General features: G+C 34.7%; 1 protein-coding gene across 6 annotated transcripts in view; it reads right to left on the bottom strand.

Annotated features, from left to right (window-relative positions):
* Nucleotides 1-15,383, bottom strand: part of LOC149255942 (chromatin remodeling protein EBS-like) — a 163,189-nt gene extending 147,806 nt beyond the window's left edge. Inside the window, exons 1-4 of one of the 6 annotated variants that reach the window (XM_089460607.1) lie at nucleotides 15,016-15,383; nucleotides 14,559-14,904; nucleotides 14,312-14,380; nucleotides 841-976 (exon numbers count right to left, since the gene is read on the bottom strand). In XM_089460607.1, coding sequence (XP_089316733.1) covers nucleotides 841-976; nucleotides 14,312-14,380; nucleotides 14,559-14,904; nucleotides 15,016-15,091 — 627 coding nt within the window. In that variant the 5' untranslated portion in view covers nucleotides 15,092-15,383. Of the gene's footprint in view, nucleotides 1-840; nucleotides 977-14,307; nucleotides 14,381-14,506; nucleotides 14,905-15,015 lie in introns of those variants that run through there. The other 5 variants (XM_089460608.1, XM_089460609.1, XM_089460610.1 and 2 more) reach the window with 5 other exon arrangements.
* Nucleotides 15,384-16,930: the final 1,547 nt, after the last annotated feature.

The raw sequence follows: 16,930 nt of genomic DNA, 5'->3' as shown, positions 1-16,930 counted from the left end.
AAATATATCCTGCATATTCCAATTCATCAATCAAATTGTATTCCCATTTCTACAAAAATATCTTATATTTCTTCTTCGAGTGCCAATAGCTTCTTTTCTCAATACCTCAAGGGATTGCCAACATAAGGGATTAAAAAACAATCACTACCATATGAAGATAAAGCTCATTTGCAATGTGTAAACAACTATCATTGAACAGTATTACAATCATAATTTTAGAAGATAAAGCAAGGCATTACATTGGTTTACTATGAAGAGAATTCATGAATTCACTCTCACCTACACCTCATTCCAAACCTAGATAATGTAGCCATTTTATATAATTTTGAGTCCTACCTCATATTATGGTTTGTAAATATGTTTCATATTATCTTTAAAATTATCCTCGTTAATCTTTGTTGATTATTATATTTGGATAAATATTTCTTAATGGTTTAAGGAGTTAGCTCAACAAATCATACCAATATTATTGGGCATTTGGCTAGTTTCGTCTCAGCATGGGCTCGGTTCAGATTCCCTTGGGTTAGGTGCACTAATCTACACCAATGGATTTATTAGAAATTCCATCCGCAAATGTGGCAAAGCATGCTTGAGTTACACCACAAAACTTTCATTGGAAAAAAATAGAAATTAACAAAAAAAACAAACTAACTAACTATATATATATACACCACGAGAGAGTTTAATATGCTTCCATATGGTTCCACATTGATAATTCTGCTCGTTCAACTTGTGGGCAACTTTTATTGAAATCACGTGTACTATGCCAAAACTCAACCTATATTCTGAAAAATACCAATCCCCTGCAAGAAAATAAATAAAAGAGAAAATATTTCCCACCTTTGTTTCAAGAGATGAGGAATCTTTTGCACCATTTCGTGGCTTCCTTTTAGAATCATCTGAGCAATCTTGGCATATAAAATGCTCAATTGTTTTGAGTTGATTTGTGGTCATGTTGAGGCAAGTAGGATGGAACCTACGAACAATTTACAAAGCCAATTGAATAAACATAATAAGAATAAGAATAACGAGGTTATCGTGCTCACAGTGCTTATACATTTTGATACCACGTAATAGACAATTTGAAGGTAAGTCATGTACATAAATGAACAGATGTAAGTGTATATAAATAAATGAATAGATAAATAAAATGCAGGAAACATCCGACTTCTGGTAAATGAAACACAAAATAAAACTGGTTGGTCCATGCTTCCATTGCAGGAAGAAAATAGTTGCTGTGCTGTCGTGTATAACAGCTAGATACAATCTGTCAATTGGGTGTAGCTTGAGCGGTTGTGAGATTAGGTTATTGTCCTTCTCATCGGAGGTGAAATCCAACTTTGTGAATGTATCCTCTTAATGAGTTAACTGTTGAACCTTGATGAGTTATGTGTAATTTATTTATAAGTTGTTGACTTGGCATTGTGTCCTGAAGAATCTAGAGTTTACCCTGGGTACCATTGATAGAATGAGGGGAAGTGCCTAGGAGGTTTCCCCGAGATATGTTACCTACAAAATAAAAATAACAAAATACAACTTGTGGATGGTAAACTGGAAATTGAGCAGTCCCTAAAATCCAGAATACTTTCATGGCCTTTCATGGCAGGCCTTTTCTAATAAGGTACTAACCTGGAATAATTGCATAAAGAGGACATGGAAAGGGCCTGGAAAGCGTGTTCTCTGTAAAATCAATGAAGATTCAGTAGACTATCTATTTGTGCGTTGCAGTTTTTCAAACGAGGTATGGTGCAACGCTTGACAAGTAACAGAAGGCAAAAGAAAGTGTAATCACAGAACTATCACTGACTGTTTTAAGGATTGGTGAATAGACAGAAATGTGCATAAACACAGCTTTACCAGGTACAGTTATACAGGCAATTTCCGTTGCCAGAAATGAATTGATTTTTCAAGGGAAGGGATTAATTTCATTTCAGGTAAGTCAACAGGTAAGATATTCATACGAAAGAATTTGCAAGTCCCCCGGATTCTTAAAAGTTCCAGAACTAGATTTCACTAAAGCTCGGGGATATTTTGACAGAGCAAGCCAAGGCACTCTAAGTTGCTGTGGATCTGGTGGTACCCCATTCTTTAGTCAGAATCATTACATCTCCTTTAAAGCAGCTTTTGGGCAAGGATCCAACAACAGAGCTGAGCTATGTCCTCTGTCGGTACTCTTAAAATTAGCAGCAGACAGAAGAATAGATAATCTTCATATTATGGGGGGATTCAAAACTAATTATATACTGGGCGAATGGCATCGTGAAACTGGAAAATTTAATTCTTACTACAGACATGGAAAAAGTTGAGGAGATAACAGGTTTAAAGAGGTCTCTTTTCATCATGTTTGCAGAGAGATTAATGAGAAACCTGATAAGATTTCAAAAGAAGATTTAGCCCTACAAGAAGGCCTGCTGGCGCTAAATGAAATCAACCAGAGAGAACCTCTTCCTGATGAGGTAATGTCTCTTTACTGAGAAGAAGCTAATTCCCTCAAGACTTTTTTGAACCTTCTGATTCAAGGAAATACGAATGTCTGTTTTCACTGTTTGTTAGTATTGTATTATGGCATTTTAAGCCAAGACTTTTTAAGAAGACTGTATAATCAGAATGGAATGAATCGTTGTCGTGATTCTCAGTAATTTTATGACGGGCACCTGTAGCCAAGGTCAAACTGGAAGTCTGTCTTGACAGTCTGTTTTGGATAGTAGATAGGATTCAATTCCTTTGAAAAAAACAGAGTGATCTAATCCTCTAGAGTGCCATGGCACAATGATATGTATATTTGCAATTCTCCTTGAAATATCAAATATACATATTTTTTCTTGACAAAAAAAACAAACAAACAAACAGGATACAACTTCCTAAAATAAAAAAGTTGCCCTAATAACAATAAGTACTCTCAAATATGAAAATATGTTTTGAGAAAATACAGAAAAGGGTGTTAAATTCTCCAAATTTAAATAACAACGCCAACAATAACAATATTGTAAGTATCTTAAATCTCCCTTTTCTATCATAAAAAAGCAAGATATCCATGAAATAAATAATCCCCTTTATATAAGAAGGAAAAAAAACGATATGAATAAACGTTCTCCTCTCATAGATGAGAAGGTATTGGTCCTTTGAGAATACGTTCATGTTCAATAAATGATGGAAACAATTGAATTTCTAGATAAGAACAAATCCCATCCATTTGAACTAAACTAAAGACAGTTAGTACAGGAGGGTGTATAACCATTGACTATCATTCAAAACACGAAAGACTTAGCCTTTACTTAGTAAGCTATTATGATTTCTAAAGAAAAATGGTCATTTTCCTATACCAGCGTCAATTCAGCTTTAGCGTATAACATGTAAAGATATCCAAAATTAGACAAAGGATAGTGACGTTGTCAAGACTAATTTCAAAGCATCGCATAAAATACTATGTTGAGACATTCCGGTAAATGAGAAGATCCATTTGAACAAAAATGCATTCAAAGGACAACCCTCCCAAAGATTATCAGTTGTTAGGACATGTAGCCATTCTGTTCTAAAGCATGCAGATTTGCATTTTAGTTTAGTCTAAGTCGAATTCCAATGTGGCTTCAAATTTGATTTGGTTGACATGGACTGTGGACACATATAAATATTTGACACCTGTACTGTTTCTTCAATCTACAAGTCTTGTCCTAGAGAAATCTAACGTAAGAGTTAGTCTCCACTTTTCTATGCATTCTTTGAGCTGAGACTTTGAAAATATTTCATGCATCCCTTTTGCTGCAATGATTTTACAGATTAAAGAATGCTCAAATACAAAAACGCGACGAAAAATTCCCGGAGATTTCATGTACTTAGCCATTCGTCAATTGCCATGCAATTATAAAGCATTAAAAAATCAAATAATAAATATTTTAGTCTAAGTTGTCGTCAATTACTGATTTCTAGTTGATATATAGATTGAGGGCACATAAAAGTGCTCGAGTCTTGTAATATTCACTCAAATCTCCAAGTTTCATGTTACATAATTCTAACCTAAGGTCTAGTCTCTTATTTTCTCGGACCAGTGCTGATTCCAGTCTCATTTTAGTCTTGTCATAAAATGCTGCTTTCTACTTGATGTCATTACCATAGACTGAGGGCACATTTCAATACTTCCTGTAGTGTTCAATCAATGTAAAAGTTTTCGTTTACAGAATTCTTACCTAAGAGTTAGTCTTTAATTTTCTAGGCATTTCCTGAGCTAGGATAATATTAAATAATAGAATCAGTTGCTGTAATCGTTGGTATCATAATGAGCATAGAAAATCGAAGCACTTCATAAAGAATGAAGTTTTTAAGAGTACACAAACTTTGCTGCGCCTGCCTGCTACACAAGGAGACAGCTACACAAAAGATGTCTAATATCAGAGAATGTGTCTAGATAGTTTAGACTTGACATAACTACAGCATATTGGATATATTTTCAGTGCCTCTATAGATTGCAGTTAAACCCAAGTGAGAATCTTTGTAAAATAGTAGCTGTTTTGTTTATCCCATATATTTGCAATTTTTCAGGGACTTCCACGTTCATTAATAAAATTTATTTCATTTCATATTTATATCCAATTTGCTTCTTTCTTTTTGTATTGGATTTAAATACTTCCGGTAGTGTTTACTCAAACTAAGAGGTTTTGTTCTGAGAATTCTCACCTGAGAACTAGTTTCTATTTTTCAAGGAATCAGTTCCTGTAAACTAGATGGAGCTATAGCCCCAAGGATTAGCTAGGTCGAGTCTTCATCATTAAAGCATTTTTTTATTGAGAACTCACGGGTTCAATTCTCTCGACACTCATGAGTCAGGCTTCATGGTTGAGTCGACCGGAAGTGATCCCTTCGAGTGGATCTGCCTAATACAAATATTTCATGGATGTAGTGGTTGCCAATCTCTAAGGAAGCTATAATTATTCGTATAATAATGAGAATAGAAAATCAAAACATTTAACCAAGAAAGAAGTTTTTAGTAGTACACAAACTTTGCTCAGCCTGCCTGCTAAGCAAGGAGACAGCTATATTAAAGATGTCTTGTAATATCGGAGACTGTGTCTAGATAGTTTAGATTTGACAAAACTACAGCTTATTGGATATATTTTCAGTGCCACTACAGATTGCAGTTAAATCCGAATGAGAATCTTTGTAAATTAGTAACCATTTTGTCCATCCCTTATATTCTCAGGGCCTTCCATGTTTATTAATAAAATTCATTTCATTTCGTATCTATATCCAATTCACTTCTTCTTTTTTGCATTGGTTTCATTCAATGTTGGAAACATCGGCATCAAGATAAAATTGGCAAGGGTCCGGAAAACCAAAAAATAGTAAAAATCGGGAAAATATTAGTAAAAATCGGCAAACATCGGCCAAATTAAGATACCATAAAAATATTTTTAAAAATCTGCAAACATCGGCTAGGCCAAAAAATCGTGATTTTGAAATAAAATCGGGATGTTATCAAGATGTTCACAACACTGGTTTCGTTCTCTTGGTGTTTATCATGTCTTGCTTTTTCACTGTTTTCACTTGCATGGTGTTTATCAGTTCAGAAATCTGTCAGTGATAACCAGGTAGGGTCTGGAGAATAGATCTCACAAACCAAGTTTTGCCTTTTAGGGGTATTAAAAAGTTAGTAATTTTAAGAGAATGCTCACCTGAGAACTAGTCTCTAATTTTGTAGGCTTCTTGAGATAGGTTAATAAAAGGTTAATAAAAGAATCAGTTGCTGTAACCTATAGGAAGCTATAATTTTGGTATAATAATGAGAATATAAGATCGAAGCATTTAACAAAGAAAGAAGTTTTTAGAAGTACATAAGCTTTGCTGAGCCTGCCTGCTAAGCAAGGAGACAGCTACACTAAAGATGTCTTGTAATATCAGAGACGGTGTCTAGATAGTTTAGACTTGACATAACTACAGCTTATTGGATATATTTAAAGTGCCTCTATAGATTGCAGTTAAAATCCATATGAGAGTCTCTATAAATTAGTAACCATTTTGTTCATCCCATATATTCTCAGGGCCTTTCATGTTTATTACTAAAATTCATTTCATTTCATATCTATATCCAATTCGTTTCTTCCTTTTTGTGTTGGGTTCGTTCACTTGGTATTTATCAGGTCTTGCTTTTTCATCTGTTTTTCCTTGCATGGAGTTTATCAGTTCAAGAATTTGTGAGTGATAACCAGGTAGTGTCTCGAGAATAGATCTCATAAACCAAGTTTCTCCTTTAAGGGTATTAAAAAGTTAATAATGATTAAACAAATCAGTTAATGTTGAGATAATAACATCTGAAACAACAATATCGGTGCTGCTCTAGGAATATCTTGAAATATCATAATATTGTATAGTGCGTTTGGTTAGTAAATGTAATGAAAAAAAAGTCAGTGAAATTAAATATATACTTTAAGGGTATTAAAAAGTTAATAATGATTAAACAAATCAGTTAATGTTGAGATAATAATATCTGAAACAAACAATATCGGTGCTGCTCTAGGAATATCTTGAAATATCATAATATTGTATAGTGCGTTTGGTTAGTAAATGTAATGAAAAAAAAAGTCAGTGAAATTAAATATATATATATGATGAAATTTATCAATACAAAGAAAATATGTGATAAAATTTATCAATACATAGAAATTATGGAAATATATGATAAAATTTATCAATAATGTAAATTTTTTTGGTGTGTTTAACACACTATTGATAATATAGGCGATATTCGAAAATATTGCGATATTTTTGGCAAAACAATATATCGCCGAGTAAATATCGGCGAAATATGGCGATGTTTTGAAAATATTGGCTATGTTTAAAAATTCGAAAAACTTATTTTTTATGCTTGACGATATTTTCGCCAATATTGCCGATAAGATGTTTTGTGGACCCTCACAGATATTTTGCTGATACCGATATTATCAACATTGGTTTAACATGAATTTAATATATTATATTAAAAAAATATTTATAATAAAGAAAATAGTATATTTAATGTTTATTTTAAATTAAATATTTTTTAATCAATTATAATATATATAGCCCACCGGGTATAGAATAAACTAGTGAAGACAATATCGCTGATATTCGAAAATATCGTGATATTTTCGGGGAGACAAGATATCACCAAGGAAATATCACAATATTTTGTCTCCCCCGAAAATATCGCGATATTTCCGAAATATCGCCGACGGCGATATTTCGAGAAAATATCGCACTACGATGGAAAACATCGTCGGGCATGGAGAAAAATTTGCCGCCGCAGCTAGAAAAGGCCGAATTCGTTTTTTTCCCTCATTTTGTTTTCTGATTGCTGGAGAAGGAAGGGGAGAGCATTGTGCTTGCTGTCAAGGAGGATTCGAGGGTTGAATAGCCATTATCGCCACCAACAACGAATATTTTGTTGATCAAAGATTGAAGAACAATGAGACAATCTTCATTTCTTCCATTAACAGGTATGTTCTAATAAACCCCTATGTTAATGATTTTTTTGATAGTTTTAGGGTTATTCTTGCTTGCCTATTTGCCTACAAACATTTTGCTTCTTTTTTTTTCCATTTGCTATGATTTTCATGCCCATGAGCAAATGCAAGGGTTTTCTCCATATTTGGACAGCAAACTCCTTTTTTTTTAACTTTCAAATGCACCCTCTTATTGTCATTTATGATTTTTCATTGAATTCACATTGCAAATAATGTAGCAAAAAAATTATTTTGTAAAATGAGGTGGTTATTACTTATTAATTCCATTTTTTTTGGTGCCTTAGGTTTGAGTTAGCTCACTACAAAATTCAAATATGCCGAAAGCCTTGGACCCATTTTCGCAGTATGGGGAGCCTGATGGTGGGACAAATCCGGTTATCTATCATGCAAATTGTGTGGGAGCAAGATGACAGGAGGGGTTACGCGATTGAAATACCATCTGGCTAGACTCACTGGACATGATGTTGGGATTTGTATAGTTTCTAGTTCAGAGCTTATACAAAAAGCTCTTGAAGCAATTGATGAAAAAGACAGAAAGAAGGAAGAGACGAAAAAAACAAGACTGAACGTGCAGGTAGATATTTTGGGATATCTTCTTCTGATTTTGATGCTGAGGGTAGTGGGAGGGGCTCCACAACATCACGCTACTGCTAGTGCAAGGCCATCATTTTTTGTTCCACGAACAGGACATGGAGCACACCCTGGCTTAAAATCAATTGTTAAAAAAAAAAGGAGAAGCAAGAAGTAGATAGAGTCATGGGGAGGTGTCTTTTCTGGAGCAACTTACCTCTCAACATCACCAAAACCAATCCATTTTGGCAGCCAATGTGTGATGCTATTGTTGTTGTGGGCCCAGGGTACAAAAGTGCTACATATGAGGAGTTGCGGGGGCCAATTCTTCAAGCAAAAAAGCAGGACATCATCTCTAGATTGGCGGAGTTCAAAAAAACATGGGAAGTTTCTAGATGCACAGTGATGTCTGATGGTTGGACAGATAGGAAGGGTAGGACCCTTCTAAATTTCTTGGTACATTGTCCTAAGGGTACCATGTTTATTAAATCAGTGGATGCATCATCACATATCAAAGATGCAGCAATGATATGTGAATTTTTGGATGGGTTCATTCGGGAGATTCGTGTGCAGAATGTGGTGCAAGTCATAATAGACAATGCAGCGAATTATGTGTCTGCCGACAAGATGCTTATGGAGAGACATCGCACATTGTTCTGGACTCCGTGTGCAGCACATTGTATCGATTTGCTGCTTGAGGATATGGGGAAACTCTCCTTCATCAAGGAGGTGGTTGATATGGCTAGGAGCGTCCCCAAGTTTATTTATAACCATGCTTTTGTTCTTAGCCTCATGAGGAGGTTCACTAGAAACAAGGAGTTGCGACGTCCTGCGATCACACGTTTTGCCACAAACTTTATTACTCTTCAGTCTTTGCTTCGATGTCAGTTCGAGTTGAAGCAAATGTTTGTTTCTGATGACTGGCATAATTATAGATACAGCAGGAGATAGGACGGGAGAGCCATTGCAAAAATGTACTCTGACACGTTTTGGCAGAGAGTAGAAGAAGCATGCTCAGTTAGTGAACCTATAGTAAAGGTTTTGAGATTGGTAGATGGGGAGAAGCCTGCAATGGCTTATTTGTATGTGGCCATGGATAGGGCCAAGAAGGCCATTCATTCTTATTATGCAGACAAGGGTTTTGATAGCCTTGATAGGCATATGATGTCATGGGATGTGATTGATAGTCAGTGGAAAGGGATGCTTCATCGACCCATTCATGCAGCAACACTCTTCCTCAACCCCGCATTTTCATACAAATGTGGCTTTGATTTTGATGGCGAAGTGATGGAAGGGCTCCATTCCTGTATTCATAAGATGGTACCTAATACTGAGCTTCGTAGCTAATCAATCGCGAGATACAGTTTTATCAGGATTGTGATGGCCTATTTGGATTTGATGATGCTATTAGGGAAAGGACCCTCTTCATGCCGCATAAGTGAGAAGTCATCACTCATTAGAAATTAGAATTTTCAATTTAGAACTTCCTTACTTATAATTCTAGTTTTTTAAAATTCAATTATGTAACTTTTATTTGAAAGTTTAATTATGTTTTAAGTTTTTGAATTTTTTATTTCTTTATTTTGTTGTATATATTTTGTCGCGAAGTTATGGTGCAAGGGCACCAAATTTGCAGAAATTGGCCATAAAAATCTTGAGTCAAACATGTAGCTCTTCAGAGTGTGGGTGCAATTGGAGTGTATTTGAGAAGATACATGCAAAAAAGCACAACAGGTATAACTTTGAGCTCCAACCTTCAGTTGAGCAATTACACTTATTGTAATTTTTAATTTTTAATTTATGACCTTCAAGTGTCAAGAGTCAAGACTCATTAGTTTTTTTTAACACTCTTACAGGTTGGAGTTCGCACGCCTCAATGATTTAATGTATGTGCATTGCAATATCCGACTTCGAGTGAAGCAAATAGAAGCACCAATGGATACAGATGCCATTTCCTTAGACAATATTGATGTATTGTCTCAGTGGAGGGAAGAGCCTGAGGAGCCCATCTTGGAGGAGTCACCTTCATGGTTAGAGCCAGATGATCCATTAAAACAGGGGTAGCGAGAAGAGGACTCGAAAGAGGAGCAACACAAGGAGGAGGAGGAGGACACTATGGGAGCATCAACATCAACACCATCTGCTATAGATATAAGAGAGCACAACTCCATACCTAGCACTCATTATTTAACATTAGGTGCAGAGGTAGGGCCAGGGCCTTCTACTACTAGGGGCAGGCCTGCCAAACAATCCATCATGTTTTCCCATAAAATGGGGAGAGGGCAGTGATTTCAGATAGATAGTTGCTAGTTTTATTTGTTTTGCTACATATAACTCATGATAATAAGATACTTTTATATATGTGATGTTATTTTGTATTGGTTCTCCACATTTGAGTCCTTGATTGGACAATTATTAGGGATCAGCAGGATTTGGTATAGCCTTTGATGATTCATTTCTATTTAACATCATATATATCAGTGCTTTCTTCATATTTATGTGCCAATGTGTTTATTTCATGTTGTTCTTTATATGTTTAAAAATCTGAAGAAAAAAAATGAATATATTATGCATGCATTTTGTATGCTTGCTGATATTTGCCGATATTGTCGAATAAGATGTTTTCTGGACCCTCGCTGATATTTTGCCGATACCGATATTATGAACACTGGAATAACAGTGATGGGTGTCTTTTTAAGTCACTCTGTGATGTGAAGGTCACTGGTTCGAAATTTCATGGGGCAAAAGTCTAGTCATGTTAAGGACTAGTGGAGACCAAGCTAGGTTCGATCCCTTAGTGATTTTGACAGCTTAGATGCCCCTAGGTCACAGTTTCTCAAGCCAAAAGTTAAGCCTGTAGTCATCTCTGTAGAACACAAACAACTTCTATATATATATATATATATTAAAAGTTAAAAAATGATATATATATATATATATATATATATATATATATATATTAAAAGTTAAAAATGATATATATATATATATATATATTAAAAGTTAAAAAATGATATATATATATATATTAAAAGTTAAAAGAAATTATTATATTGTTAGATATTTTTGACAATCCAACAAAATGAATGTGTAATTCTTTCAGTGCTTGATATTAGCTTGACACATGGCATTTAAAATTAATAATTCAATGTCAACTATATATAAAATATTTCAATGTGCACCTTTAATAAATATCTTAATATCAACTTAATATATATATAGACGAAATGGCCTTTTACAACATTTTTTTTATTAATTTTAACCAAAATCCGGCAAATATTTTTATAAACTTGAGTTTAAGTTGTTTAATCTATAGAATTCGAGTGCCCTAGGAGGTTTTTCAAGGTGCTAAATCCATTTATGCATTCAAAAATGCATTTTAAACAACAAAAAATCACATTCTTTCTTGAAATTGTTTTACCGAATTTTGGTGAAAAAATATATTTTGTCTATATGTTAGACTAGGCCTATATATATATATATATATATATATATATATATATTGAGCGAGAAGCCACTGAAAGTAAAAAAGTTCTTATGCTTAAAAATAAGTATGAATGAGATGTGTATTCATTCCATTTCATGTTTAATATTAGTTCCCTCTCATACATATCAACTATATATATATATAGAGAGAGAGAGAGAGAGAAAGTTGATACATGATAAATTCGGATTTAAGATAGATCCAAACTTGACACATGGCACATAATTTGGTGTCTAGCTTGGTTGTGACTTAAAAGATAGATTATATATATAATCTCTCTTTTAAGTCATATATAATCTATCTTTTAAGTCACAGCCAAGCCAGAAACAAAATTGGTGTAAGAGACCATCTTGTTTATGGGGCAAAGGGACCCACCTCCTCACAGCGATTTGACTGCTAAAGTCTACAAAGGTGTACATACTTTACCCCCCTCTGGATTTGAATATGTGACCTCTTAGGAGGAAACACATGCTCTTAACCATTAGGATCTCTCAAGCTGTATATAAAACCAATAAAAAGTCATCTTAACTTGGGACGTGACTGCTAAAGCTACAAAGGTGTACATGCTTTACCCCCCTCTGGATTTGAATATGTGACCTCTTATGAGGAAACACGTGCTCTTAACCATTAGGATCTCTCAAGCTGTATATAAAACCAATAAAAACTTAAAAGTCATCTTAACTTGGGACGTAATGTGTGGAGAGAGATCAAGCCCCTCAAGGTGAAAACCTTTTTTATTTGAAACAACTTGAGAAAATGTTTGCACCTCCAGAAATTTGATCTTCTTAGAACATGATAGATGTGAAGTTAAGATGGATCTATGCTTGTATATTGTCAACTAGATCTAGTTCGAGTGGTTGCGAGGAGTGTTATTCTTCCTACCTGAGTTCAACTCCTGCAAGTAACATGATGAGCTCTTAATAAATATATTGTTATAATAATATTGAACATTGTGTTAACAAAACCTCAACCCTTTATGGAGCCTAATTTACCTTACATATCATCTTTAAAATGAAAAAAAAAATATCTAATAAATTTATCCAAAATATATATTTAATTTTTTCTGAGACCAATATATATATAAATAAAGAGAGCAACAAAATTAACTATTGTCATGTTAAGAAATATTGTGTAAACCAAAAAATTCAAAATTTAAATTTCTTAGTTACGCCAACATAAATATATATATAAAACTTGAAATTTAATCTAAAATATTTCAAATTCAATATCAAATGTGAATACATAGATATAAGTATTCTGTTTTTTTGAACTACAAACATACATATAAACATAATCCATATATTTGTCCTTTTTAAATTGCACGCATATATATAAAATATAGTTTATTTTTTATAATTTATAAGTGTCCAAGATAAATCATTTTATGTTTTTGAAACTGGACCAAAACTGAACCAAAAAAATCTGGACGCACAGACTAAACTCGCCCTAGCTTGAGGACAACACGAAAAATTCAACACATGCAGTGACATTTATTGCAGTTAGAATTAACTGTACATTCATGATGCCTTGGAATATTGGAGAACGTGTCTAGGTGATTTAGACTTAATACGACTACAAAAGTCTACAGTGTACTGGATATATTATTTGCGCCTATATGAATTGCACTTAAAATTAATCCTATATTACAGATGTCTTGGAATATCGGAGGACATGTCCAGGTAGTTTATACTGGACGAATCAACACTGTACACCTAATAAATTTCAATTAAAGATAAGAGAAAGGCTTCTTAAAACTGTAACAGGATATGGCACATAATCGATTGTAGTTAAAGATGGGAGGAATGGTTTTTAGAACTATAACCGGATATATATTTATTCCCTGACAGATTGGATTTAAAGCTATAAGATAGGCTTTGTGAAATTGTAACAGGATATAATTTTAGCACCTATAGATTGCGGTTGAAGATAAGAAAAAGGCTTTGTAAAACTGGATCCATTTTTAGCACCTAACAGATTGCAGTTGAAGGTAAGGCAAACTCCTCATAATACTACAACAGGACCTAATGCAATGCGGTTAAAGATACGAAAAGCTTTATAAAACTGGATATGCTATAGCACCTAGGACCTGATGCAATGCGGTTAAAGATACGAAAAGCTTTATAAAACTGGATATGCTATAGCACCTAACAGATAGCCGTTAAAGATAAGGCAACCGCTTTGTACAACTGTAACTGGAAATATTTTTAGCACCTAATAGATTGTGCTTAAAGATAAGAAAAAGGCTTTGTAAAACTGGATATACTGTAAAAGATAAGAGAAGGGTTCTATATAACTGTAACTGATATCTTTTTAGCGCCGAATAGACTGCAGTTAAAAATAAGAAAAAGGCTTTGTTAAACGGCATATATTTTTAGCACCTAATAGATTGCACTTAAAGATAAGAGAGAGGCCTTGTAAAACTGTAACTGGATATATTTTTAGCACCTAACAGATTGTAATAAAAAATTAGAGAAAGGCCTTGTAAAACTGCAACTGCGTATACTTTAAGCACACAGTTAGAGATGAGAAAATGCTTTGTAAAATTGTCATTGTATTCATTTCATTTCAGAATGTTGAAAACAAAATATGTTTTCAGAGAATAACGGATAATTTGCTAAATAATTAGTTAGAGATGAGAAAATGCTTTGTAAAATTGTCATTGTATTCATTTCATTTCAGAAGGTTGAAAAAAAAATATATTTTCAGAGAATATCAGCTAATTTGCTAGATAATTAGTTTTTCCCAGGCAGGCTAGACATCTTACCAGTCTTTACACGCTTCACACTGCACCATCAAATCGTCGGGATTGTAGGGCATTTCGCATTTACAATATCTGTGCCCGAGACGACGCAAATGTCAACAAAATAAGCAAGGCAGCTAAAAACGAAACGAGATGAAATGAAATTTTCATTAACATCCACGCATAAGAAATCTAAAGCTAGTTTCCGACGAATTTCACCGGCGGTTGGACGACGACGGTTCAAATCCCACAGAGATCATTATTAACTCACACGGCAACCCTATCAGGCGTGAACCCTCCCGTGGCAGCCTTGTACTCAAAACGACAGAAATAATCCTCCGACCCTACCGACTCCAGCTTCGTGTAATTCTTAAAGCTGTGCACGGTGCATTTACCCTCGATCGTGTCCGCGCTCTGGACATCATAGTGATCCGACAGGAAGAGTTCTTTAACGCCATGGAACTGACGCCGCCCACCGATCGATTCCTCGGGACGATAATACCACCGTACGTTCACGTTTACGTTCTTCTTCTTGCCATCGATCTCGATGCTCTCTATTCTCGCTACGTATGGAGGTTTCTCGGGATCCTGGGCGCGCATCAATACGCAGTCCCCGGCTGATAATAATAATGCAAATCAAATTCAAATTCAAATTCAAATTCAACCTAACCTTCAACGATACTCAAAGCCAAAGACAAGGCAGCCATCGCTGTGCGGAATCTGCTTACCTTTAACGAGCTTGTTCGTACCCTTGATGCTGTAAGATTGCAAGACCTTCTTCGCTACCGATTTCGATTTCGCCATCAAACCCTAACCCTTCTTCTCTCCCCTCTGCTGAACAACATTTAACAGTAAGACAGAAAGAAAATAAAGAAAGAAAGTGGATACAGGAAGCCGTCCCGCATTATATTTCACCATCCCGTTGTCTGAATTGCCAAATGATGTCACCGTGCTTTTTGCCGGTCCGATCTCTTCCAGCCCTCCATGGGATGCCACGTGGCTGATTTTTGAGCTTGTGATTTTTAGCCCAGTCTAATAGCGAGTAGACTTTGTATTGCCTCGGGCGTTGCGTTTCCTCGCGCAGGGACAGAAAGCATCGTGTACTGTTATTACTAATTTGGAATACCGGTAGGAATGTTTTATCAATTCATCGTTATGGGCAAAGGCTCCCCTCATGGTGGATGAGGATTATGTTTCATGGTTACATGCAAGCCTCCTCATGGTGGATAATGTTTCCCTGTAGGATGACGAAGGAATGCAACAGTGAGGTTTTGTCTCTTTTTAAATGATACGTAAGGGTGATTCCTTATGAATCCCTCTAAAGGGTTTGCTTTTTTTTTCCAAAACAAATATAAGCTAGCAATGGATTTTTATTCATGACCCTTATGATATGTAGGTGTTTTTCATATATGAACATACGAAGTTTATTAAGTAAATGTTAAATTAGAAAGGAATTGAAAAGAAAGTAGTGTAAATGTGATATAATAGCATATGTATATGCAGATGTAATAGCAAAGTGTGTATATGTGTATAAAAAATGTATAAATTTGATAAAGAGCCATGGAGTTAGAAGAGTGTACAAGTGATTGGAAAAAGCAAAGTGTATAAGAGAGTTGGACAAAAGATAAGAAAGCAAGTTGTTGAGAAAAGAAGGGTGTTTGGCGATAATTAAAGAGAACATGTAGGGAAACAGAAATAGTGTAAATAAGCATGTGAAATTATATTGAAGGAAATAATGCAAAAGCAGATAGAGTTAGATGAAACAACATTGATGGGAATTACATTGTGAAATGTTGATTACTTATTGAAGCATCAAAAGGATAATGAAGACGTCGATAAGGAAAAAGTTTACGATGTGTTTCAAACACATGATTTTTGTGCCTTTCACTGCTCTTATAGCTCGTGTGGTATGTGTTTTTTAACTTAGATTACATAGAGATGGCTAATGGGTCTAATAAGGCTTGTTTTCTTTTTCAAAGGTGTGAAAGGCAACCAATGGGTCAATCTTATAAATGTAGGCTTTGCATTTTTTTCAAAGCACACATAAAGGAATTAATATTGTTATCATTCACTTGTTTGGAGGGTGGTGATTTAAATGTAGGACCACATGAAATTTTCAAAGTATAAGCACTTAAAAGTGCACATGAAAGAGAAAATATGCTAGAGAAAAATAAGCATAGATGAAATAACACAAGCATGACATAGCATGAATGCACAAATGCAAAGAGTGGTAATGTACAATTTGAGGAGCACAATGTTAATATGTAGTTTGACTCATAATAAGAAAGTGCACCAAATATTTGGACAAGGTGGGGTGAGAAGTTAAGTCGAGAAGGAAAGGTGCTTAGAGATGGACCATGTGGAACAAGTGTGAAGCCAAGTTAATAGTATGTAAATAGTTCAAATTAGCACTGAAGAGTAACACATAGAAGGAAACCGAGATGAGATAGTGTATATAGACATGCTAAGCAATGAAGCACTACATTGAAGTGACCAATGTGTACCCAAAAGACTAACAAGTAGGCAAAGAGTTGGCAAGTGGAGAATCAAAGTGATAAATAGTTTGAATAGGCATTGGAAGAGTTCGCCAAACCAATCGAATTAGATGGTACTAGGGAAATAGAAAAAGAGAATCAAAGGCCT

This window comes from Pinus tabuliformis, chromosome 7 (assembly GCF_031772625.1).
Source record: "Pinus tabuliformis cultivar Carrire ecotype Pingquan chromosome 7, CPIR1, whole genome shotgun sequence".
In the NCBI taxonomy this organism is placed as follows: domain Eukaryota; kingdom Viridiplantae; phylum Streptophyta; class Pinopsida; order Pinales; family Pinaceae; genus Pinus; species Pinus tabuliformis.
Note: the sequence above shows the minus strand (reverse complement) of the source record. Positions and strands in the feature narration are given on the sequence as shown.